The sequence below is a fragment of the Emydura macquarii genome, unplaced genomic scaffold (genome assembly GCF_026122565.2).
Source record: "Emydura macquarii macquarii isolate MOO-44397 ecotype Brisbane River unplaced genomic scaffold, CSIRO-AGI_Emac_v2 contig_561, whole genome shotgun sequence".
NCBI classification, from domain to species: domain Eukaryota; kingdom Metazoa; phylum Chordata; order Testudines; family Chelidae; genus Emydura; species Emydura macquarii.
The window spans coordinates 11,896,212-11,921,482 of NW_027130698.1; the positions used below are offsets into that span (position 1 = coordinate 11,896,212).

At 42.0% G+C, this 25,271-nt stretch overlaps 1 protein-coding gene and 2 pseudogenes across 1 annotated transcript; 2 read left to right on the top strand and 1 right to left on the bottom strand.

Annotated features, from left to right (window-relative positions):
* The first annotated feature begins 2,130 nt into the window (after positions 1–2,130).
* On the top strand, positions 2,131–2,888 carry LOC137147683 (arylamine N-acetyltransferase, pineal gland isozyme NAT-10-like; annotated as a pseudogene).
* Positions 2,889–6,648: 3,760 nt separating this feature from the next.
* LOC137147653 (arylamine N-acetyltransferase, pineal gland isozyme NAT-10-like) lies at positions 6,649–7,433 on the top strand (annotated as a pseudogene).
* Positions 7,434–13,361: 5,928 nt separating this feature from the next.
* On the bottom strand, positions 13,362–24,302 carry MPHOSPH6 (M-phase phosphoprotein 6). Its single transcript, XM_067540160.1, has 5 exons — positions 24,078–24,302; positions 18,390–18,502; positions 17,619–17,709; positions 14,769–14,866; positions 13,362–14,305 (listed from the first exon to the last, which is right to left on the bottom strand). Exons 1-5 carry the CDS (start codon positions 24,126–24,128, stop codon positions 14,158–14,160), a joined length of 501 nt encoding a protein of 166 aa, XP_067396261.1. The 5' UTR covers positions 24,129–24,302; the 3' UTR covers positions 13,362–14,157.
* Positions 24,303–25,271: the final 969 nt, after the last annotated feature.

A 25,271-nucleotide genomic window follows, 5' to 3' on the forward strand; every position in this document is an offset into this window, starting at 1 on the left:
TTGGACCAAAAATCTGACTAGAAATAAGAGAGCCGTATCTGCCGAGCCGTAGAGCATCCTGGGGACTGACTGTGAGGTGAGGATGCTGAAGCTCCATATAGCTGAGGAGGCTCCTGGGGTAGAGTGCCCCCCTCCTCAAAAAAAGGGAGGGAGACGAAGGGAGGCAATGCAGGAAATAGCGTCCAAGTGGTGCCACTTATTTTATGCTCACTTTGGCTATTCTGAAGTGACAATTTTTCCCTCTCCTGTCCCCTTAATGGGCCACTTTTCCCTCTATCACATTACATTGTCCTCTGTTGTTTCCTCATAAAGCCAGATTCTGATCTGATGCCAGTGTAAATGAGGAGTGACTTCACTGAAATTAAGTGAGTTACACTGCTGTGGAACCAATAGCTGACATCAGAGACAGCCCTGGACAGGCTGGAGATGAAGACGTGGAGATAAAGAGGCCTGTTAGGTCATCTGGTCTTCTTGCTTGCCAAAATAGCATTATTCCCAATTATAGACTAGGAGTGAGATTTTTCCAACGTGCTCAGCATTAATTTAACTCTGCTCCTGTGGGAGTCCTCGGAGAAGCTCCCACCTTTGTTACCCTTGCCACCTTTGTTATGCCGGATGATTCCTTTCCCGCCTCAGTGCTGACATCCTTCAGGTACGCGTGGGCTGCTCCCCGTTCATTGCTGCTGAGACAAACTGTCCATATTTAACTCTTCTAATCTCCCCTCCCAGCCCTCTGATCATTTTTGTTTCTCTTCTCTGAGTTTTCTCCACTCAGTCAATGTCGTTTGAGTAACTTCACTCTCCCTGCCTTCAGCTCCTAAAGCCGTGATATGGTTTGCAAGCTATTCAAAGCACACTGACAATAGGAAATTTGCTGGAACAATGTATGAATACATAAGATGTCATTAGATCACATTCTATCCAATTCAGGCTCTGGTAATGTGATAGGCCTTCGCATTAATCTGACTGCACAACGTGCATGCAGTGTAGCTGGAGAAAATGCAGTTTTGCAAGACAGGTTAATAACACATGTGGGAAGCCAATCAATCCATTTTGTATTTCTTTAAGCAATACAACATTTTACTGTTCATACGCATTTTGTTCTATGCGGTACAAATCACTCCCGAGTGTGTATTCATTTACAGGGCTGTCTCATACATGCACACTGCAGGGACTCATAGTGTAGGTGTGACAATATATTCAACAAAACGTCAACCAAGTGCTATAAAAACCCCACTGGATTGTACAACTGCAGGAGCACAGCTCTGTGTTGCGATTCTGTGTATGAAACTTAGTTATAATTCACACAGTGCAGTTAGTCCAATGGACATAGGTGGGCGGTGTTTACTTTCCCCTTATTGTAATCAACAGATTCTTAGTAAGTTCTCCTGGAAGAGAAAAGAACTCCCTTTCTAAAATGGCCACAGCTCTTACAGAAAACAAAATAATCAACAACAGATTGCTGAATGGCTCTGGAAAAAAAAATCATTTCATGGAAAAATACCAAATGAAATCTAGAAAAGGGCAAACACCACAAATCCATTTGGGGCTCAGAAGAGTCAAGAGACTATTGACTATTAGTCCAATCGATTAGTAATGGGCTACAGAATCTTTCATCTCTATGCCACAAAGCTCAATGGGCCATGAGATACTCTTTTGGATATAATAAGAAAAACAGGATCAGTGGAATAAAATCTGACTATTTGATTTTTTAAAAATACCATACAGAGGAAACTGAAAGTGACTAATTATTATTATTTTTATTGCAATAGCACCTAGAAGCCCCAATCATGGATCAGATCCCTATTGAGTTAGGCATGGTACAAACACAATAAAGAGATGGTCCCTAGTTGTAGAAGTTTGCTGAGAAGATGCTGCACAATTCTGATCCTAACCTTATTTCTATTGTGAGAATGCCATGCAAATACGTATTTCTAAAACAGGTGACACACACCAAACTAGTGTTTCATTCTTGTTCTTATCTCCTACATGGGCTTAGCTTACTTTCAAAACACTAGAGTCAAGTGTGAGAGGGAAATTTCCAGATCAGTCAACCTGTGTTACAAAAACTGGGGTGAATCGCTCGAGATCAGCATAACTATAATGAGCCATTTCACTCTTCATGCAGGAAAAATGAACATCAAAGAATATTTCACAAGAATTCCCTAAGAAAGTTCCTACAAAAAAGTGGCCTTGGAAACCTTAACTGTAATCTTTCAGCACTACATTTGAGCAGTTCCATTTGAAAATCTCAACATACACTATGGCGAAACCATTGAGCTGGACATGGAAACTATTCACAACAGAATAGTGGGGAAGAAACGTAGTGGATGGTGCATGTTTTGTGTCTTTCAAGCAATTGGGTATGACGACTCTATCCTCGGAGGAAACACTTATGACCCAACAGAATCATATTCTATTGGTTGCAAATCCTATATAGTTGATGGTGTCTTTGGTGCTAGCTATCAAAGGTGGTAGTGAATGGAGCTGCTTCCTGGGAAAGACCAGCCTCACACTCCTGTCATCTTTCACTTCACAGAAGAAAGTGGGATCTAATATTCTGAGACAATCAAAAGGAAGCAATACAAACCCAACCAAAGCTTCTCGAACTCTGAAATCTGGAAGCAATAGAGATCAGGAAAGCGTATTCATTCACTCTCAAGCCACGGACTATAAATGACTTTCAACTGTTCAACATGCACATTCAGACATCTCCAGATTCCCTGTTTAGAAAGCAGCCTCCAGACCACTGATGGGTCTGTTAAGAGCCTTAGTCAGATGGACCCTCACATGGTTCTGGTACAAGTGATGACTCTTAAAGAGTGGAGAAGACACTGAAAGACAAATATATCGTAACTCTGGATAAATCACCCATGTCACAACTGTGACTGCACCTGTATCACCTGTACCAGTGGTTCAACAAGAGGATCTACTCTCAGGCTTCCATCTCCCCAGCTGTTGCCTCTCTTGGGTGGAGACACGTCACTCTCCCTCCTGATGGGGGTAATCTCCAGGCTGGATGGTCTTCTGCCTTCCCTGGGTATTTTCCCAGCAAAGACAGGCTGCCTAAACAGACCCGCTTGCTTTCTCTTCAGAGACTGCTAACAGAGGGATTGCTACAGAGTTTTCTAAGCAAGCCTACTTTAGTCTGAAGCTAAAGAGCATTACAGAGAAAACATACAACAACGATAGACGAACCTGCGCACGTGCTACTAAGCTTACCAGAGTTCATCCCGACTCCAGCATGGGTGCTGGTGGGATCAGCCCTTCAACTTCCCCACGCTGGGGGCAGCCTTGTGGTTACAAGTTCATCACAGCTTCAGCTCAGAATCCCACCCCGTTCTATGGGGCCTCAGTCCTTCCAATCCTCCCCTAAAGAGTGGGGCCCTCCAAGGACCAGGAGCACCGTCCATTTGATGGGTCAGGAAGAAAGCCTGGAGTCAGGCTAAATCCCAGGCTTTTATAGAAAAGGATTTTTTTTTCTCTGTTGGTCTCTGCAGTATCCATTTGGAACTAGTATATGTATTTCTCCTTGGGGTAGGGTAGAGGGCTTCAAAGGCTGATAATGGGGGATGGTCACTGGCATCCCCTCTCCCTGTTAGAGAAGGTACATACAGGTGCATACAGGTGCAGTTACCCTGAAACATACAGGTACATACAGGTGCAGTTACCCTGAAACTGTGACAAATTGCTATTATTCTGCCTTCTCTTGGATTTAAGATCTAGTACTGAACTGCCCTGAGGCAGAAGTGTATTAGTTAGAAAAAGGAGTTTGTCGAGGGGAAGCCTTGCAATCTGTGTCTGTTCCTGATTTACCAATCCAAAAAACAAACAAACAAACAAAAAGGGTGCAAAACCTGATACAATTGTTGCTGGGTCATTTTCACAACTAAGCGCCTTTTTAAAACCAGATGCTTTGTGCGCGGTTAAGGGCCTGGAGAAACATGCAATTCAAACTGTCCATCGGAACAAGGTTTGTAGAAAATGGTGTATGAAAAATGCTGTAGAAATGGAAACAAAACACAGCCATCTTGGGTTAAATGCCATCTCTCAAGAATGGCAAAACAGCGACAGAAAATCGTATTGGCTTTTTCTCTTATTTTTAGCAGCTTCATTTGAATGGCACCACACCTATTCATTTAAACTCGGATATTCCAGATTTTACAGCCTGTTCGCAGAAGTTATTAATTTTTCTGTTATTTGTGAATTTGGCACGTGCAGTAGATTCTTAATAAAGGAAGCAAAGACTAATAAACTAACCAGTAATAGAGTTCATCTTAAAAGGGTAGAGATAATTCGTTACAATCTTTTTAAAATGACTTTAAAGAAAATGAAATGAGCAGACCTTGCTTTCCTTACTACAAACTGGTCCATTTTCTGGGAACAATAGGTTAATAGTAGTTAGATGCATAATGGGTCATTTGCAAATGGATTTACTGTGATAGCATGTATAGTCCTGGTAAGTGGGTGCGCAAATTAAGTGCATTAATGCCTATACATTTTTGCATATACATCTGCATTCCTAGACTTCTGAAAGACAGACCTCAAAATTTCTTTTGTTGATGATTTTCTCTGCATAATGACGGTCAATACATTTGTGAAATCATCTTAGATATTCTGGTTTTCATCCAAAACATTCTAATAGTTCCACAACTCAAAATAACCATCGCTTGCACCTTCTAAAACAGCTTATGCAGCTCAATTACATTATGGAGCAGCAGCAAGGTGTTACAGTTACATTACCCAGAGGGCCTACTCTATATCGGTGTGACCTGTCTTCACTATTTAATGATCAAAAATTGACTGAGTAGGATAGTTACTGCAGGCTAACAGTACATCTCCACCGGACAGTCAAAGCTGCCCCTACTGCAGAAAGCAGAACATACGTTGTAAACAATTCCAACATGCAATTATCCTCTAGTAGGTTTGGAGAGTTTTATGATTCATCCTGAGAAATTTCATCTGGCAGTAAACACTCAGCAGCTCCCTGATGAGTTTATCTGAATGCAGTATAGTCCCTGAGTTGACAGAATGCTGCTAACTGTCTAAACATCAGCTCGCCATAGAGCTCCCATTGTGTTCACAAAAATATTTCAAGGTAGGTTTACGAGTTGTCAAGAAATTGAACGTTAGAAGCAACACTGAGTGCTCAAAATGGGGTGTGTTTCGAGCAAGGGGACAGGCTGTAAGAAAAGTGTCAAAGAATTTTGTGCACAGGTTCCTTTTTCAAACGGAGCAATATACAGACACTTGCTGTGTCTCCCACTCAGGATGTTGGAATGCAGGTGGTAGCAGGCCACTGAGAAGGGTCAGAAGATGGCAATGCCTGACTTCTCAGCAGTGCCCAGCACGGCAGGAAAACAAACTGAATAATTCCCACGCAGAAATGCTGACAGCGAGCAGTCGTTTGGGCTGTTCAAACTCGCCTGCTTCGTATGGGCTGAATCTTGCTCCCTCTTGTTCTTCATGGGCACAAAAGACTTAAGACGACATAACGGAACTGGTGCAGTTCCTTTGTATGCTGGGGGTGGACAATAGGATTTAGAAAACTTGGTGCAAAGGGCCAGATATGGACCAGATCTTCCCGGCTGAGGATTTTTCCAGTGTAGGGGTGGTACAAAACCAGTTGGCAGGTTCCTATGCCACCCCTTACTGCTGTCATCGCAGAGCTTGTGTGGTGACCATTTCTACTTTGGGGAGGCACATGACTGCATTGTGCTGTGCTCCAGCAATTTCCGGCCAGTGGAAAATGAGGCATATTTCACATCAACCCCGTAACAGACAGCTGCAAACAACCCACTACCTGCCTAAGTGATATTGAGCATGGCTGAGAATGGAGGCTATGGTCTTTGTCTTTCTGGGAGTTTACACCTGCCTCTATTGAGAATCCTAATTCCAAAACCAAACTAAATGTGTGTGATGACTATCAGACTGGACCGGATTCGTTTAGTGATTTCTGACTCTCAAAAGGTCAGAGGTTCAGTTAATCTTCTGAATTGCTGGTAGGTCTGAATTTATAACAAGACTTGACACTTCTATTGCACCTCTAATCCAATCATCTCCAAGTGCTTTACAAATGGGCAGGGAATGTTATTTTCCTCATTTTACAAATAAGGAAACTGAGGCATACAGAGAATGAGTGGCTTACTTATGATCTCAGAGTAGATCAGACGCAGACTCAAGAACAGAACCCAGGACTCCTGACTCTCAAGTGCCTGCTCTGACTAGTAGATCACACTGCTTCCTTCATTATTTCTTCAGATGACTATATGGACTGGAAATCTCATAAAAACCATCTTCTTCAAAAACCAGTTACTGATTCCTAATTTTATCCCCTCTTGACTGACTCCTGGTGTTACATTGACCTAATGTCAATGTACGGTAATCTTCCTTTCATACACATGTGCACACGAGGGGATATTTGCTCTATTGTGTCAAGAGATGGCCCTGAAGCAAAAACCCAGATCCTAACATCCAAGTCCTATCGTTACTCCTGCATTTCTCTACTACAACAATTGGTTTTCTTTTCAATACTACTCTGATGTGGTTCAGATCATAGCATCTGTGTTAGCCAGAAACTACGATGAATCCCTTCACATCATCATAAATAATTAACTTTTTGTTACAGTTACTTCCTTGACAGGCAATATGTACATTGAGGAATATTTAGCAAGAACTGGACATAAAGGCTCCCATGAAAAACATGATTTGGAAACCTTAACTGCAATCTTCCAACACCACATCCAACCTGTCCCATTTGAAAATCTCAGCATCCACTGTGGGGAAACCATTAGCTTGGCTTTAGACCAGATTTACAACAAAATTGTAAGGAAGATGCATGGTGGATGGTACATGGAACACAACCAACTTTTATGTTGGGTGCTGAAAACTTTGGGATATGACACCACCATTTTTAGGAATGTATATATAAAATCCACACCAAAACACACGACCCACCTTCTGCGAAAGGTGGATATCGAAAACAAACCCTATATACTTGATGGAGGCTTTGATGTATCCTATCAACTGTGGCAACCAATGGAACTTATTTCTGGGAAAGACCAACCTCAGACTCCGGCATCTTTCGCTTCACAGAAAACAATGGGATCTGGTACTTTGAGAAACTAAGACGGAAACAATAAATTCCCAACCAAAGCTGCTCTAATTCTGATCTTCTGGAAAGAAGTGAAAGAAGAGTGCAGGAAAATATATTTGTTCAGTCTTGAGTCACGAACAATTGAAGATTTCCAGTTCCAATGTATGTACCTTCCGACATTCCAGATTCTGTGTTTACAAAGAAGTCAATGTGCAGCCTGCAGACCACTGATGGGTTTCAAGATTTAATTGGATGGACACTCACTGCGACAATTTACAACTCCAAGGACAACACAGATCTGGTAGTATTCATGACTCTTGAAGATGAAGAGGTGTAGAAGACACAAAGATAAATTCAGCATAACAGTAGAGAGAAAATTTGTCCCAATTCACATCAAAGGATTGTATGTGATGTAGTGTAATAGATAAAACATACAATAATTCTACACAAATGCAGCATCTTTCAGTCTGTTTAATCTAACGTTCAATAAATGAACTAAAATATTTTAATGCCAGGTTAAAGTGAGAACTTAAGTCCATAAAACAGGCACTTCAGTGTCCCATGTTGATTAATTACCACCGAGATAATTAATGGAGTCCACATACACTTTTGTGGGCACATATTTAGAGACTGGTTTGAGGCTGGCTGAAGATTCGGGAGGACATGTAGTCCAGGGAGGAAAGGTTTTCTAGTGGCTTAAGAACACAACTGGGAGAGGAGTAATGGGGTTTCTGTGCTACTGACAGATATGCTCTGTGACCATTAGGGACATCACATTGGCTGAAATTTCCAAACTTGGTGGCCTAAATGTAGACACTTAAATCCACATTTCGGATCTAAATAAGTGGTCTGATCTTCAGAAGTGCCAAACGTCCAACTCCATTTTCCCTTCTGTAAAATGGGGATAATATATTTTCCCACCTCCAGGGGATGTTATGAGGAATAAGTCATTCATGTTTGTAGGGCATTTTAAGATCTCCAGACCAAGGGTGCTACAAGTGCAAAATATTATCCAATTTGTATTTACTACAATGAACCACACAAATCGATTATTTTTAGTATGTCCATATTTCTCTTTTGATGCATTTGCATTGATACTATTTACATCTTGTATAAAAGATTAACTGTAACATGATGCCCAAACTTGCTTCTTCATTGTGCCTACGTGTAGACTTAGATTTACTTCCGTTCCACATGCCCACAAATTGAAGTTCCTTAATGACAGATTAACTGGAAACGTTATTAAGGTGATGAAGCATCCAACTGAATCAAGTCTATTTAAAGAAACTCTTTGTTCAGCTAATGAGTCTTCTTCTAAATTTCGTGGTTTTAGAATTGCAGTTTCCTATTCTAAAAATGTTTCTCTCTCGGTCACGTTGCTATGTGAAAGACCCACAAAAACAGGGAAACTGATTTTTCAGGGGAAACAGTGACAAAAGCATGACGTTAGCAGAATAGACCACTGAGAAAAATAATTCTCTCTCCATTCTTTTTCCCTGATGGTAATGGTAAATGCTGCTTTTGACAATAGCAGGTTAAAGAAGAAAATCAAGACATTTTCTTTTCAGTTGATAGCCTCTTTGTTCTAACAGGTGATTTATGCAAAAATCACATAAAATCCAAAAATATATTACAAAATAAATCAATTAAAACAACAGTAGGCTTAAAAACATCAGTATGCTTTGTAAATATCAACTGTAATTAAGTTTGTATTAATATGTTCTGTATTTTGCAGATTAAGACTCCACAAAGGATTTTCATCCCTTCCAACTTTATCCAAACAAATTGCTTATCAGTGTTGGGGATTTCCCCAAACATCAGATGAGCATTAAGTGTTTCAGATAAAACCCATACTTTCTCTTTAGCTGGGAGGAATTTTCATCTGGGTCCTCACAGTCCATACCACAGAAACCCTGCTCTTCTACGAAGCAGACCACTGCCTCCTTTCTGCTGATAATGGCTCCTTCTCGCTCATCGTCGCCGTGGTTTCAATGCAGCCTTTGACATCCTGGTTATTCCATCCTCCTGTGCTGCATCCACAGGGGTCTTTGGTTCTGCTGCCACTTACCTACACTTTCTGTGTCCCTTGCGCTCTACCACAGGCCTGTTCTCTGTGGAGCTCCATATAGGTCAGTCCTCAACCCTCTCACCCTCTGCACTGTCACTTATAACAACTCTCCCACAGAGATTTCTCCCCCTCCCCCCCCTCCAGACGTGACAATTATTACCAGGTCCTGGATTTACAGTCTCAGGTAAAATGGAGCTTTGCTAAGGATCAATGTTTCTGCTAGCAAATTCTCTCCGAGTTGAAAAATACAGTAGTTATTTGGCTGTGAATACTGTACCCCAACCCTCTCCAAAGACAAATAACGAGGCCTAACATAAGGATGGTATTAAATACAAAGAAACTATGTGAGTCACCAAATTACAACCATATACAATTAGGGAGGGCTTGGGATAGGTGACAGGTGCTTTCCCACAGGAAAATGGAAAGGAATGACTACTTCCTAAAAGGATCCGGCAGGCTGCACAGGAGAGGCTCCTGTCGTGCAGATTAACTGGGGATCTTATATCTACAAGGCTATCCCCGACGCCACCTTTCCCTTGCAATGTATTTTAAAGTTAAAGCGTTGCTGGGCCATCTCTCTTTCAAGCCAGTTTAATGAGACTCCAAATGATTGTGAAGTGTTTTAGCTGCAGCCGGTTGTCAAGGCAAGTGGCGCCAACACTGCTAAAATCACACGCCAAGCCTTTCAAAATGTATTTGGAGTTAGGAAAGCACAGTATCTTGATTCGCAGGAAGACAAGACAACTTTGCTTTAAGGCTGAGGTCTGAATGATTTTAACTCCCATTAAAATTAATGGGAGCTGGGTGTTCATACCCCACAGATGACTCTGAATAATGCCAGCCTAACTACTCATTACATGTACCCAAAGCAAACTACCATCCATCAGCAATTGTATAAGGAAAAGAATTATGAGCAACAGGAGAAAACCAGTTGAAACTTAATTTTGCCCCTGGAAAAAGCAATAAAAAAACAGCAAGGAACAAAGTTTAATGAGCTCATGGATCAGTGGAGGTAAGACACAGGATGTGCACTCACTTCAGCTGGACTCTGCCCCTCTGGCTTTTAAGGTCCAGCGTCAAGTAGATCAAAAGAGACAAGATAGGAGGAAGCAAAGGGAAGGGAAGTTGTGCAATCCTCATCTATTCCCAGTGCTGGCAGCTACAACAGTGGTAAACATTTCAGCTCCACTGGCACCAAAGAGATAAGAAAGAGAACTAGCTCAATTGTTGTATTATTATTATTATTATTATAGACAAATCATTTAAGTTAATCATCTTTTAGAGTTATTTACTCTTGCAATTAAATGTCATTTCATCAAACTCTCTAGGCGACAGCTAGCAAACATAAAAGAAAACCACCAAATTTTAGTGCCTCTTCTGAGATGCGGGAGATAAAAACACAGACTGGATTCTTTCCTGTTATTCTATTGGATCTCGATAAGTAAAATTTAATTATTCATGGCACGCTAGATAAGACATTCATCCATTCTCAACAATGCTGGATGCACTGACTGACTAGTACATCCACATAGAGAGTGAATAATAAAAAAGCTAGCTTCCTGCCTCAGTTTCCTTATTAACACCACCAAACAGCCGAAGAAATTGATGACCTGCCAACTCAGCTTACAGTTTTCCTGAATTCCTTCTCTGGCTCCTCTCAGCCAGAGTACCTCGTATGACACTTCAGGAAGAGTGATGATGGCTAATTAAAGGCACTTTCCTCACAAAATGCAGTATTAGACAGATGGTGAATCTGTGCCTAAAGCTCACTCTGAAAGAGGACAGGACAAATAGTTCTAGATGTCTGAAGACAAACTATTCTTACTGCTATGAGCTCTCAACATGAATGCCAGCTGCTGTAGGTTGCAAGCACCCGCCTTCTCCCTTGGTCTCATTCTTGATCAGAGTTGTGCCAAATTCACACATTATTCATTTCACACCATTTGCACAAATCGTTCCGGTTCTCTTCTCTCCAAACTGCTTTATTCGCAAGTTTGAGGAAAAGACTACTTCCAAACCAAAAACGCTCATTCTAAAATCCAAATGACATATTCAATCAAAAAGGGGTCCTTTCTGATTGAGAAACAGGTCCATTTATGCTTTAAAAATCACATCGTAGCAAAACTGTCCACAACAATGGGTCCGTTTGTGAGTTTGTAACAAAGGCAAGAATGCTGGATTAAATGTAGGTTTGCAACACGAATATTTCATGTCTACACTTAAGCCTCCATAGTGGTCTAGTTATAGCAAGGAGCTACGTATAGCAAAATTTTATAACACACCTAGGTAATTTAGGAGCTGAGGGTCAGATTTTTAAAGATATCTAGGCACTTAAAGATGCAGAGAGGCACCTACTGGGATTTTCACAAGCACTTTTGCAACTCCCACTAGGCGTTTATATTTTGCTGATTCTACAATACAGTTGATGCTCCAAGATACGTTTTTACAAGTGCTGACTGTATAAAGAGGTTGTCCTAACACCAGCAGCTACTTTTAAAGTTGCACTTGAATAGTTCATCTAGCCATCATGAAAAGCTGTTTCCTATCTTTAAAGACTATATATTGCTAACGATTGTGGTGGAGTCATGCACATTTTCTCATAACCCTGCAGTAACTGAATGCAAGGTTTCTGTGAAGCTGTTGAAATTCATGTCACTTCACCTTCAAAACCTTCCACACAAACACACACAATGCAGAGCACCCTCCGGGATTCAGAGATATCTGAGTACAAACCTGTTTTTGTTTTTCTTCCAATCACATGAGCTATTCTGCTTTGGGTTGAAGGACACAGAAAGTGTCCTCTCTGCATACATTCTCTGTGCAGAGAAACCTCTATGTAAGGTTTAATGCTCTTTTTATTATATGCATGTGTCAAACTATTATTAAATCAAAGGAACTTTCAGACAAGATTATGTGAAAGCAACAGCATATCATCAGTTCAAGAATCTTGAAGCCCAAGCAAAAGTTTAGTGACATCTAGTGGACACAAGTGTTTCACTAGAATATAGTTTCCCAAAAATACCCAGCACTATTATTCAGAATTCCTGCCATCGCCAAAGAAATTTATTCACATAACAGGGGACTCATTTCTGAGTAATAAGCAAGAAAGAATAATGGGATATATTCTGAGTTTTTCTTGTGATGAGCAACAATAAATCACTTCTTAGCTCAGGTCACATTTTCCATGGGAAGAAAAATGTCTTGTGATCATTAACTTTTGTTCAACTGGCGATTATATATAGTCAGGTTTTAAGTAATTGAACCAGTAGCATTTAATTAGCTCTGAAAACCTATATGAGATCATGAATCACAGACTTTCCACCTTTATGAAGCTTCCTTGGTAGGTTAAAAGTGTATTTCTCTTTCCATGTGTGATCCATCTTGAACATCTAATGCGGTGCTTTTGAGATATGGATTGCAGTCCATATATCATACAAGCAAACTACTGTAGATGTACAGCTCTTACTTTATATAATTTAGTTTCATGTCTTGCTTCACTGAGCTGTTCCAAAAAGAAAAGATAAGGCCTCTTGTGTCCATGATGGAACTGCCACTTGCTTCAATTTAGCAAACTCCTCCAGATGCCTCATTCCTAGAGAGAGCCAGCATCACGGACGAGCAACCTGGACAGCTAGCCAGGGAAATAAAATAACAGAGAGCATATTTCTGGCTGAAGGTTGGGATACAGAAAACTGCTCTTATTTTAGATCTGACACATGCTGACAACAAATTTCAACATGCCCAGAGCACCAATTGACTGAAGGCCAATACTATCTCTCTGTTCAACAATGCTTCAAACTGCTTCATTACTTTCTAAATAGAAAATGCATTTCAACTCAACTAATATTTTAGGGCATGCGCTTCAGGCCCAGATTTTTAAAGGCATTTAGGTATTGCTGTGCTCAACATTGCAATGCTTAACTGATTTAGGATCCTAAATTTCATTTTCAAAGGGGATTTAGGCACTTAAGAGCCTAAGTCCCATTGACAGTCAATCTCTAAAGCCCTTTTGAAAATTAGATTTAGGCTCCTAAGTCAGTTAGGTGTTGTAATGCTGAGTGCGTCAATGCCTAAATACATTTAAAAATCTGGGCCTAAATCTAAACAATATCAAACAATGCACTACACATCTCACAGGCTATGCTAAGTTTCAGTATTTATAGTACATGACCTACACCACAATAATCAGACACAAAAGTCATTTAAAACGTTTTTATTCAGCTTTAAGATGTGTTTCTAAAGTAGTCATTATGCTGCTATCACAGATCTTGTTTGTAAGATCAGAATTTTTTTTGCCAGAAAAGAAAGCCACAACTAGAGGAACATCAAATTTTTTTTGGAGGAGAGAGATTGAGCAGATCACGATTCATAAGTGTCAAAGTGTAAACATCACCTATATAAATATTTAGCTTATTCTAGAAAAAAAATGCTTCTATTACAAAAACCTGTCTTTAAATAGATTTTATAAAAAATAAAATGCAACTAAATGGACAATCTGTTCCTTTTTCCACTTATTTTTAGAGTTGTTAAAGAAACATGTAAATTTCTGCAGACTATTTCTTTCAATTTAAAAAGTGTAAGGGGTTTCAATTTATACAGTAAAAAAAGCACTGAGAGCAGAATTGCTTTACAAGATTGGCCATAGATCATCTTTAGTACAAATACTTGTGTTTAGTTATGATCATAAATGTAAAGATTGTTGCTCTAAAATACACGGGATAGTCATCCTACTTATGCACAAAATTTAAACAGCTGATTGGCTTAGAGACCCATGCTCAGTATAACTTGCTCACCCAGGAAAGGATGTATGACATCCATTATATATGCATCCACTTTGAAAGAATGTTTGTCATGTGGACAGCAGAAATTTCAATCAGAACAAACAAATATACAAACATCTTACATTATTTTTTGTGGAAAATAAACTCTCTCCAGTTCATGTTACTGTACCCTGGAGATGACATTTATATTAGCTCCAATTGTGCAGTTTACATTAATCTAGGGGTTTTAAGAACATTTTCTTAGTTTTGCTAGGTCTCAGGTTACTGTTCTCATCTTTATCTTCATCCTGATCCTGTAGTACACGCTGGTCTCTCTTTTTCAAGAATTTCTTCCCTATTGTTCCCACTAAGGTTTCATATCTGTTAAAATATTAAAATTAAAATACAAATCACTGTTCTTCATAAAATCAATGCAAATTCATGCACAGTAAGTCATAAATCCTATCAGAAATAGGAATCTGTGGTGGAACGAGGGATTGTTAATGTCACTTTTCTTACAGCACACTGTAAGCAACACAGTACTGCCTGTATCAAGGTATCAGCATAATATTAAAGGGCCAATTTTGTCTTCGGTTATACAGTATGGTATGGCACAGAGTGACACAGTAGAGAGCACAAAAGCGTAGCAGAGGGTAGAAAATAGCCCCAAGTTATTTCTAGGAAGTAATGAACCTATTCCACTGAACACATTCTTCACAATTTTTTATATAAAAAAAATCTTGTGTACAACACAAAAGTTTGCTCCTTTACAAACATTCTGATGAGAGTGCAGCCACACATCATCATCTGGGTAATTTTAACTATGTCACAAAACATAAATTACCTTCTGGCCATTTCTTCATCTGATACATCAGCCTCAGTTGTATCATCTGCTTCAATTTCTTCTTTCTTGTACCTAGAGTTCATTTGGATCATTAACTTCTGCAAATGAAATGGGAAATCAGTTTAACAGTTAACTCTTTCACAGAATTTCAATTACATAGATTTTAATGATAAGAAATTAGTTTTTAAAATGGACAATAAGGACTCTCTCCCGCAGAGTTTTAACTGAGGCATCTGTCCCTTGTTTGTAGTACCGACTTAGTGCTAGATCATGGATTTACCGTGAGCCGTGAATAAAATGCAGCACGCAGCCATGCTTTGCTGGGAGATCATCGGGGAATGAACTGTGGCTGACTGCTTCCCCCTTGCTTCATGGGCTGGTAGTGTTGGTGATTTGCACCAGTGCTATACCTGGTGAGTTTAGTTCCTCCTCTGTTACCCCACCTACTCTGCACAATGATTCAGATATCTTGTATAGGGGAGCGCCTTAGGTCCCCCTACATCCAGTATGGCCCTGAAAGCAGCTCATGACCCAGCCCTTACAAAATTTAAAATAATATGCTTTGTTATAATTTTACTGCATCTTAAATTGTTCTAATATACACACAACCTATTTCTGGTTCCTTCCTGGTTTGTGCATCAGCACAGGTGCCTGGCATCTGGGACTAGGTTTTCTTAGAGTCCTTTATGATTGTTGGGATTTAAGTAGCAATGATCTATCGATTGTAGGTTCTACAATAACAGTGGATAAATCTTTTTTAAAAGTTATTTAAGCCGATTTGGTTTTTTATTGTCAAGTATAATCTAAGAACAGACCAATGGTCCATCTAGCCCAGTATCCTGTCTTCCGACAGTGGCCAATGTCAGGCGCAATCTAGTGTATATAATACCCAGATCATAAGGGTGGGTCAAATTTAGGAACTAAGCCACTTGGAAATGGTCATTTAGGGAGAATCTGTCAGAAGAGATTTACAGTAAAATACAACTTGCAATTAAAAAAAAAAAAAAAAGCTAGTGAAAATGCCAAGCCATGCTGAGACAGTAATCATACTTTCCACTAAATCATGTTAGACATGAAGGCAGCATAAATAACTTTTCATCTTAGGCCGTTATTTTAGCTGCTAGACACAGATTAATGGCAGTGTGGTTCTTATTATAGCATCATACAGGCATGTATGATGTTGAACAGAAATTAAAGACACGTCTGCTCAAAAGAGTTTTTCTTTTAAAGGCATGATTCTGCAAAACTAGGAGTAACTCCTAGTCAACAGGGCTGAGGGTTTGCAGGCTTGGGCCCCAAATTAAGCTGCAAAATGATGACTAAAGGTCAAGACTGGAAGAAGCAGCAGGTTAGAGCAGTAAGATTGGGCAGTTGTGTTTTGGGGAGCAGTGCATGGAACATGGATGTTCTGTTCTTTGAGAGGAGGAAAATGTATAGGAATCATGGTACTATTGAGCTGTTGACATATGGGATAAAAAGCCAGATATTTACCAGAAATAGCACCTGATTTATTTCCCAAATCTTGGTTTGAATCACCATTTTATCATGTGGAAATACATTTTATTTAACAGAGCGCCTGCGGAAAGCATTACATTGACAGAGGACCAGCAAACAGCATTGATTCCTCCATATCACCTCCTTGTGTGTCAACTCTAATCTGGAGCTCTCTCTAAGTAAAGAATGGCAATTCAGCCTCCACTCTCATTCTGCGGAGATAACCAACTTGCATGCCACTGGATGTTAGTGTGTGACATGGACGTGTCAACCTGGGACTGGAAAGACTCATTTCATACTGCCAGACAGCTTTCATCCCTCTTGACTTGGGTAAAAGTACCTTAGGCTACGTTTACACTGACAGCGGCAATTTATCAATCTTTCAGGATCGATTGAGCGGTCAGTGAGACCCGCTCAATCGATCACGGAGTCGACTGAGTAAGTCCACCCCCTCAAGTAGCGTAGTGTTCCGGTCGGCTCAGCGCAGCGCGAACAGCGCGCAGAAGGGAAGCTGAGCAGTCGATGTCAGTTACGCAAACTACGCAGAGTAGTTTATGTAACTCCCATTGACTGCTGCCGAATCGCACGGTCAGTGTGAACCAGCCCTTAGAGATGAAAGACTCCATTTGTTCAAATGGATCAAACACACACAACACAAGAGAAAATACCACTTTTCAGCCACAGAATTAAAAAAAAGAATTATTACGCTCATTTCACAGCTGGATAAATCAGGCACAGAGAACTAAAGTGACTGGGACCCAGGTCACAGAGCAAATGAAAGGCAGAAGCATGAACAAGTCTCTTAAGTACTAGTCCAGTACCTAGGCTCTTACTGAGGCAGTGTGATCAAGAGTAAATACTCCCCATGATGTTGTATTTTCAGTATTGAATCACAAACATTTCATAAAATCCTTCAATCTGCTTTGCCTGCATTTTGCTTGACAAATTTATTTTCCAATCCCCGCAATTAAATAGCACTACTTCTAACGGTTGAAAACAACAAGTGTGGGTACAGAGACAGCGTATCAACACAGGAATTAATGACTGAGCATCAACAATCCAGTTACAAGAGCAGTTGATTTCTCTGAATAGCAATGGGAATGCTGGATAGGAGGGAGAAAAGGAGGTAGGGTGGAAATTACCATTTTCATCCTAACTAATAGAGGTCAAATTGAAACCACAAAGATTAGACAAATTTAGGCAATAATCCCCTCATGCTACCAAACATGCTCAATTAACTCTCACTGGAGTCAACAAGGAAAGACACTTCTTGATTTCAATGGAAGTTACATTGAGACCTAACTCCAATTTATAGGTTTTCATAGTTATTGACCGAAGAAGAACATTTGGCAGTACCTCAATTTCTGGATTAAACCCTTTAAAGGACATTCTGCCATAAAGTAAGTCTTCACATGGCATAAAGCTTCTTTCTTCTATTATAAAACTCCTGCACAAAAAACAAAACCAAGTATTTGTCTGAAAAGCATGTCTTAACATAGTCACAGGATCCAAAAGCAATACAAAGCAAAACCAAAAAATTAAGTGTTTTAGGTCAGGTCTATGCTTGAAAAAGTTTGCTAAGAATGTTGATACTTCGCCCGACCCACCCCACAAAAAAACCTCCAAACCCAACAACACAATACAGACTGGTAGGAAATAAAGCTGTGTGTGGGTCTCGCTTCAAAGATTCCTTTCTTTTCTCTTTTAATGAACAGACCAAGAGACAAAAAGAACTCCGCCCTTAGGAATTATCACCTTGTCACCCTCACCCTCTATATGTAAAACACTAAATATCAGTGACCTTATATTCACTTTAATCACATGTAATCACATTGGGTCATCAAAAAGAAAATAATTACATTAACACTAGGAAAACATACAGATGGCAAAAAAAAGGGAGGTAGGTCAAACTCTGGGCTTATCAACCTTAAGTGTGGTTCCTTAAAATAAAATGCTGCAATATGGATGCTACACCTACCGGTCTGACTATTTTACTGGTTTTATTGATCACTAAGAGTTACTATTATTCTTGAGGTATTTCTGGAACAGAAAAGGATTAATAAACAATAACCTACTTGGTCCCCAAATAGTCCAGTTATAAGTAATGCAAAAATATGACAAACATACTCCTTCTCCTTGAGTTCTGGTAAATCCAGATACCAGTGCTCTTCACTGATTATCTTCTTTTCCTCCTCTTCTAGTTGCTTTTTGGTTTCTGAATCCAATCCCCTTTGCATGAACTGAAAGACACACACATATAAAGATTTTTTGTGCATAAAGTTTCTTTTTCCCATATGTAGGTTACAACTCTCTAACAGGTGGCCTGACATCTACTGTTCATGCAATATTTCATGACAAAAAGTTAGAAGATTCAGGAAAAACTTCTTGAAAGTTAGGGCCATTGCCAACATACAGACAGAAACAACTGCAATATTAGAATTCAGTTGCATCACCATACCCAGGTGACCAGCACTCTAGTAATCCCTAGGATGGCTTTGACTTCCTTGTCATTTTACCATCCTGCAATTCCTGGAGGTTTGGTAAAGGACTGAGGAAAATTTAACAATGTCAAAGTTTTTGCGGCATACCACACGCCAAATGGTTACACTCCATCACAGAAAGAGGTCAGGGGACAAAACAGACCTGGCTTATGCCAGGTTAGCATTTGGGTTTTTTTGACTGTATTCTTTTGAGGGTGCCCCTTTGTCCTCCAGATTCTGAGATTTCATTTAAAAAAAATAAAAGTAGCTTCTAGCCCTCAAGGTTGCAAAGAGAGCCTTAAAGAATGTGAAGTGAATGTTAGGCCTGGTCTTCACTTAAAAATTAGGGTTTAGATTGGGTTAACCACATCAGGGGTTTGGATTTTTCATACACAGGAGAGACGTAAATGGGTCAATCTAACTTTTCAATGCAGACTTGGCCTTAGATCAACCTAGCTATGTTATTAAAGGGTGCTGTAGTTAAGTTGACCTTAAGTTTCCTGTAGGAAGTGTCTACACTATGACCAGGAGTGTAGATATGGCCTAATAGGATGATGTTTGAGTTCACAGAGATTGGAACAATAGCTCGAAGAAGTGTGAACTGCCCCTTTCACCTTCATGGGATGTTAACTCAGGTGCCCACTGAGTACAATTTAAAGTCAATGTTAACTATTTCAGTAATCAAACCATGATAGAAAGGAGAAAGTTCACTTTCTCCACAACTGGAAAGGCTATAAACATTTCTTTTTAAATTAATGCTTAGGGTTTGACATCACCATGATTGGAGATGGGGCCCAGGCCTGGTTTATAGACATATTTATACCAGTACAAAAGTGGTCTGTTAGGTGGTGTGATTTTTTTTACCCACAGTTATACAAGCCCTGGTGAGAATGCAGTTATACTGGTATAGCTTATTCCCCTTCCCGAATGGGAATAAGTTATACTGGTATAAGCACATTTATACCAGTGTAATTGCATTCTAATGGGGGGGGGGGGGGGGGGGGGGGAGAGATATACCTCTTACTGTACTGTTAAAGCACTACCTGTATTTAGACAAGCCCTTTGGCATATGCCTGTCACACTTCCACCTTTATCTGGCATTACCAGAGATGTCAAACCTGAAGATGCTAGCACAGTATGCATGATGCTATTTGGAACATCTGCACAATCTACTGTGACAAATCATTCTGGTGTCCCAAGTAGACAGATATATAAATGGACAATGAGAAATTAAAAGCTGGCTTAACACTTTTCAGACTATGCAAAACATTAAGTGTATTAAATTATTGTAATTATATGTGTGTGCGTGTATAGATTTTTGCATAATCTGAAAAGTGATAAACCAACTTAATTTCTCATGTTCCATTTTTACTGCTATATGTACCCAACTCTGTGTAAGTTTCTTAACTAATGAAAATGGAGTTTTGTTTTCTGAATAAATTCAAAAACATGCTAAAGCCTTCCATTTAAACTGACAGTATCTGGATTTTCTTAGAAGTGAGTAAAATGAGGGACTCTATCATGTGGAAAAACATGTTAATCAAGGAAACTGGTTAGCCAGACTTAAGTCTCAATGGGGGAAATTTTATTGTAAGCATCCAATTAAAGTTCATTTTAGGATTATGTTCCTAAAAACGAATGACCTGAGAGATCTCTTGGATAAAAATATCTGATCACTTACATTTAATATAACCCCCCCCTAAGATTGCAATCCTTGCAAAGCAGGTAAACATGCTGAGTGTTTCTTTGGGTCATAGTTTAGTCTCCATAGCAGCTCAGATTTAAGCTTTTGGTGAGCAGTGACTTATAATTGTGCTAATTATTCTGCTATCTTTATGGAAAGTGAACTCTGCTACAACTGAGGATTGAATGGAGACTGCAAAATCCATTTCACTTAGTACTTCGAAAGACTATGGACCCCAGTACCAAGCTTAAAACGAATGGCACAACTAAAATGAAGCAAACAAGCTATGAAAGCCCTGCTATATTAAGTTATAAATATTTAATGAATATTTATATTTTTAAAAAATTAATGGCGATTCAGCTTCTGCATTGTTCTACAGAAACAGAGAGATCATCAATCATGCCAGTGTGTACTCTACTGAATTATGTGTGCATTACATGACATGAACCAGAGTCCATTAGCCACTGAGCTGAGACTAATTTCACTTTGGACTTGATGCTAGATTCACAATTCCAAGGGCGATGGGTAGGTCAGTACTTTATTAATATCCCTCTCTCAGGCTACAAAATTTTGAGTTGGGAAAAGAGTGGGGGAGAGGGGGGAAGGATGGAGACAATGGTGGAAGTTAACATTGTTAAAGGGTATTCTTCCAGCAGTCAAAGGAAAACTGCCCAGAAAAATCAGTGCACAACAAAGAAAATATTTCGAGTCAAGGCAGTTCAACCAAATGGGGCAAGCAAAGAAATTTTTTAACTTAAAGATATAAAGAAAAAGAGTTTGAATATTTATGTCCTTGATAAAGAGGCCAGCACAGAAACCTCGTGGGAAGAAAGGAAATTTTAAATGGTTTTCAACAAAGAAATCCCAATTTTGCTAATGAGAGATTTTGCTGAAATAAGGAATATGGTTCACAATATGTTCCTGATTCAAAACAACAGGCAACCTACAGTTACCACAGGAGACCTCTTATGGGAGTTTCAGGAGTTAGATGTATGGCTACACGTAACGATACTGTGGTACTCAAGACACTGTTATAATAGTTGTTTCTTCGGGGGTTAGCATAGCCATTTTTTCTAGTGTCGGTAGCATAACTACAAAGTGGAACTTCATGTTGTCAGTTTAGTAGTTACTACAGAAGAACCATGAATTTTCTTCAGCCAGACTTTCCAATGCCATCATTACCAGTGCCATGTTGTTTAGTATATTTCTAGAGAGCTAGTAATGAACATCCAAGAAAGCTGGAGAACGGATGAAGACAGCAAGCAAAGCTAGTGTTACCTGTTAACTTTTTCTTAAAAGGTCAATGATATATTTAAAAAAAAAATCTTAAAAAGGACAAGAGGGGTATTCACTACATAACTGACCTTATAAACCAAACAAATAAGAACAATTTTAAGAGACAAGGTGAGTGTGGTAATATCTTTTATGGACCAAGTTCTGTTGATGAGAGAGAGCTTTTGAGCCACAGAAAGCTCTTCTTCAGGTGTAGCTCGAAAGCTCGTCTCTCCCACCAACAGAAGTTGATCCAATAAAAGATATTATCTCACCCCCATCTTGTCTGTCTAATATCCTGGGACCAACATGGCCACATGCATACAAGAAATATTTAAGTCAGCTAGTGAAGTGAAGAGGAACATCATTTGAAAAGACAACAACAGGACAAGGCAAATTTTAAGTGTGGCCTTGTTTATCCTGGGAAAATGTAATGTGGTAGAAAATGTGTTAACTAATGTAATTAAAACAGAGTTTGCCTTTAGTGCAGACAGGGATAGTTGTGTTTAAAACCATATTAGATCATTGTGGTTAACCCTAGGTTTCTACATGCACTTCCCTTGCCAGCTTACCCATTGATTTCCTCAGCTGGGATCTCATTTACGATTCAGGACCATACAGGCAAATTTCCACCTAGATTACGACTCTAGGTTTGGGCTTTGAATCATGCAACTCTGAGCCCATCTTTCCTTCCATTCACCCAAAATCTCAAAGAATGCTTAATCCTCATTATGTTCTTTATTTGACCATTGTTTTCAAGAAGGGTTCTCCTAGACTATTCATTTGCTACAGAATTCTTATAATAGGTTTTTTATTTATATTTACACATGTTTATCTAAACAGATGAGTGTAGCACTGTCTCTTATTTTGTAGGTTGGTTTAGTTTATATACCACAGGTGTCTAAGCCTGATGACACACGGCCCTTTGCATTGGTTCAAAACCTGGGCCCTGACCCCAGAAACAGCACACAGCACCTTAATTCAAGCCTTGTGTCCCAGCAGGCTGGCTGCGTGTAGAAGAGCCTGTAGCAGGGAAGAGGATGCTGGGTATAATGCCATGGGTCTTCCCTGTTTACATTGCAAAAGCCACATTATTGTCATAGCTCTGGCTGTGTTTATAGTCCCCCATCTCCATAGCCTCAAAACATGTTCTTCCCCATGTCTTTCCAAGCCCTCAGATGTCCACAGCTTCCCATCAACCTGTATCACTTAGCCTCATTTAGTCTTTTAACTCTTCCCCCATCCTTCCAAGTACAACATCAAGCAGCAAGGTACAAATGCCTAGGCGGACCCACAGATAGATCCTCACATCCTTGCCCTCAGCCCCTGTGCCAGACCCCCATACCAATGCCCTGCTCCCTATCCTCTCATCTCTGGAGACCCCTAACTTCAGCTTCCCCACTATCAAGGTCTCTCCAAGGTCATCTACTCCGCTACCCTGGAGAAACATCCTTGCCTATCCTCACCACCCCTGGGAACAATCTCCCTTCTGTGACTCCCCAGTCCTCTCACACTACAGTGGCCTGGGAAATGTGTGTGGCAGTTATAATGCGGGAGCAATAGTTTTGGTGAAAGACCTTAATGTGCGCCCCTTGGGGGCCCAGGTCAATTTAAAAACGTCTTTTGTGGGGTCTATAACCCCTTGGGACACCCCCCACAAACACTGGTGGGCAATCTTTCCTCTATGTCCCATTCTCCCCCCGCCCTCAAATCCTCCCAGATCTCTTCCCATGAGCCCCAACCTGTGGGCCGGGGCCCCTTGCCCTTCCTCCTCACCCAGCCTCCTAAACACCCTACACCTCCCACCCCCTGCCAGGCCTTTGCTTTACAGCCCCACAGCCCTCCCCGGGGGCGCCAACCCCAAACCCCATTGCCTAACTCCACCTCCCAGCTCTACCACCAGGGCAGGGCTCCCCCAATCACCCCCCGGGGGGCACCGTACCCCATTCCTCCCCTCACTCACCTGACCCCCACGTCCTGCCCCGGAGCCCCCAGCTCTCCCCATTCCCCACTGCCCCCCAACCCTGCCCAGGAGGCATCACCACCCGCCCCCCCTCATTCTCCGTCCGAGGACACCCAGCGCTCCCCACAGCCCCCCACCCTGGATAGCCCCCAATCCCGACACAAGGGGCAGCTCGCCCCACATTCCCCCCCCCAACCCCATTCCACACCCATCCCTCCCCAGGGGGCAGCTGGCCCCACACTTTGCCCCACACTTCCCCCGCCCCCCTACAGTCCCTCACCCCGATCAGCCCCGCAACCCGCCCCGCTCTGGCCTCCCGAGCCCCGGCCTGCCCGGCCCTGACCCCCAGAGCCACAGGCGGCGGGCGCCCCCCGGGCCGGGCCGGGCCGGGCCGGGCCGCTGACGCCGCCTCTCACCTTCATGCGCAACAGGTTCTTGGACAACTTGCTCTTCACCTCCCCGGCCATTGCCGAGCCGGAGCCGGGGCTGGGCCACGGGCCACGGACAGGCCCCGATCGATCCCCGCCCTCGCCTGCCGCAGCCAGGCAGCCACGCACACAGGCCGCGCCGGGCCGGGACTGGCTGCTGCGCGGGGTGGGCAGGGCCGCATTTCCGGCGCCCGGCGGCCTCTCTGCTGCCGTCCTGGGGCGGGGCGGCCCGGCAGCATCCGACTGGCTCAGCCCAGCCCGCGGGGCCGGGGCCGGGGCCGGGGCCGGAGCTTGAGCCGCTTCAGCCTGGACAGGGGCTCGCATGGGGGTCACACACAGAGGAGCAGGGATGGGGAGGGGGTCACACCTTGTAGATGGGCAGCCCCCCCCCAGCCTGGCACACACACGGGGTAGGGATGGGAGGGGCACACCCTGTAGATGGGCAGCCGCCCCCCCTCCCAGAGCCTGGCATATACACAGGAGTGGGGTTCAGACCCTTTGGCAGGGCAGGGATCCCCAGATCCTGGCTCCCCTGGGAATGGGGGGAGAGGGGCTCCAGTCCCACCTGTGGCAAACCCTCCTGAGCCTGGCTCACATCATGGGGGGACAGAGATGGGGGGAGGAGTCAGACAACCATATGTGGGCAGGGGTCCCCCAGAGCCTAGCACACACATGGGCCAGGGAACAGAGCTTAGGCACCATGGAGGGGGTGGGGGATAGAGACCGCGAGATCATAGCTCACATAAGGAAGAATAGGGAGCGGGGTTCAGATTCCCCAGAACAGCAAACCTGGCTCATGTGAGGGCCACTGGGATGGTGGAGGGTCAGACGCCATAGATGGACAGGGGCTTCTCAGAGCCTGGCGGACACATGGGCAAGGAATGGGCTTACACACCCCTGGGGACAGGTACCCACAAATCCCAGGTCACGTGGGGAGTCAGGGAGAGGGGCTCAGATCCTCCCAGACAGGTCCCCTTCCAGAACCTGGCCCATGTGAAGGTGGGAGAGCGGATGGGGGGTGTCTCACAGCTGTCGATGGGCTAGGGACCCTCAGATTGTGACACACATGGGTGGGGAATGTGAGTCTGACAGGTGCCCCTGTCCCTATTCTTCCCCCAATCTTCCTGTCACTCACCCCCATTTCTCCAATCCTAGTATCCGACCCCTCCTTTTCTGCATCTC

Bases quoted from the DNA above. Each gene is read 5' to 3' on its own strand.
- MPHOSPH6 (XM_067540160.1), bottom strand. From the start codon at position 24,128: ATGGCCGGGGAGGTGAAGAGCAAGTTGTCCAAGAACCTGTTGCGCATG. The intron at 17,710-18,389 runs GTATGTTTGTCA...TTTTTTGTGCAG, and splicing joins CCAGAACTCAAGGAGAAGGA to GAGTTTTATAATAGAAGAAA. The intron at 14,867-17,618 runs GTACTGCCAAAT...TTTCATTTGCAG, and splicing joins GGTTTAATCCAGAAATTGAG to AAGTTAATGATCCAAATGAA.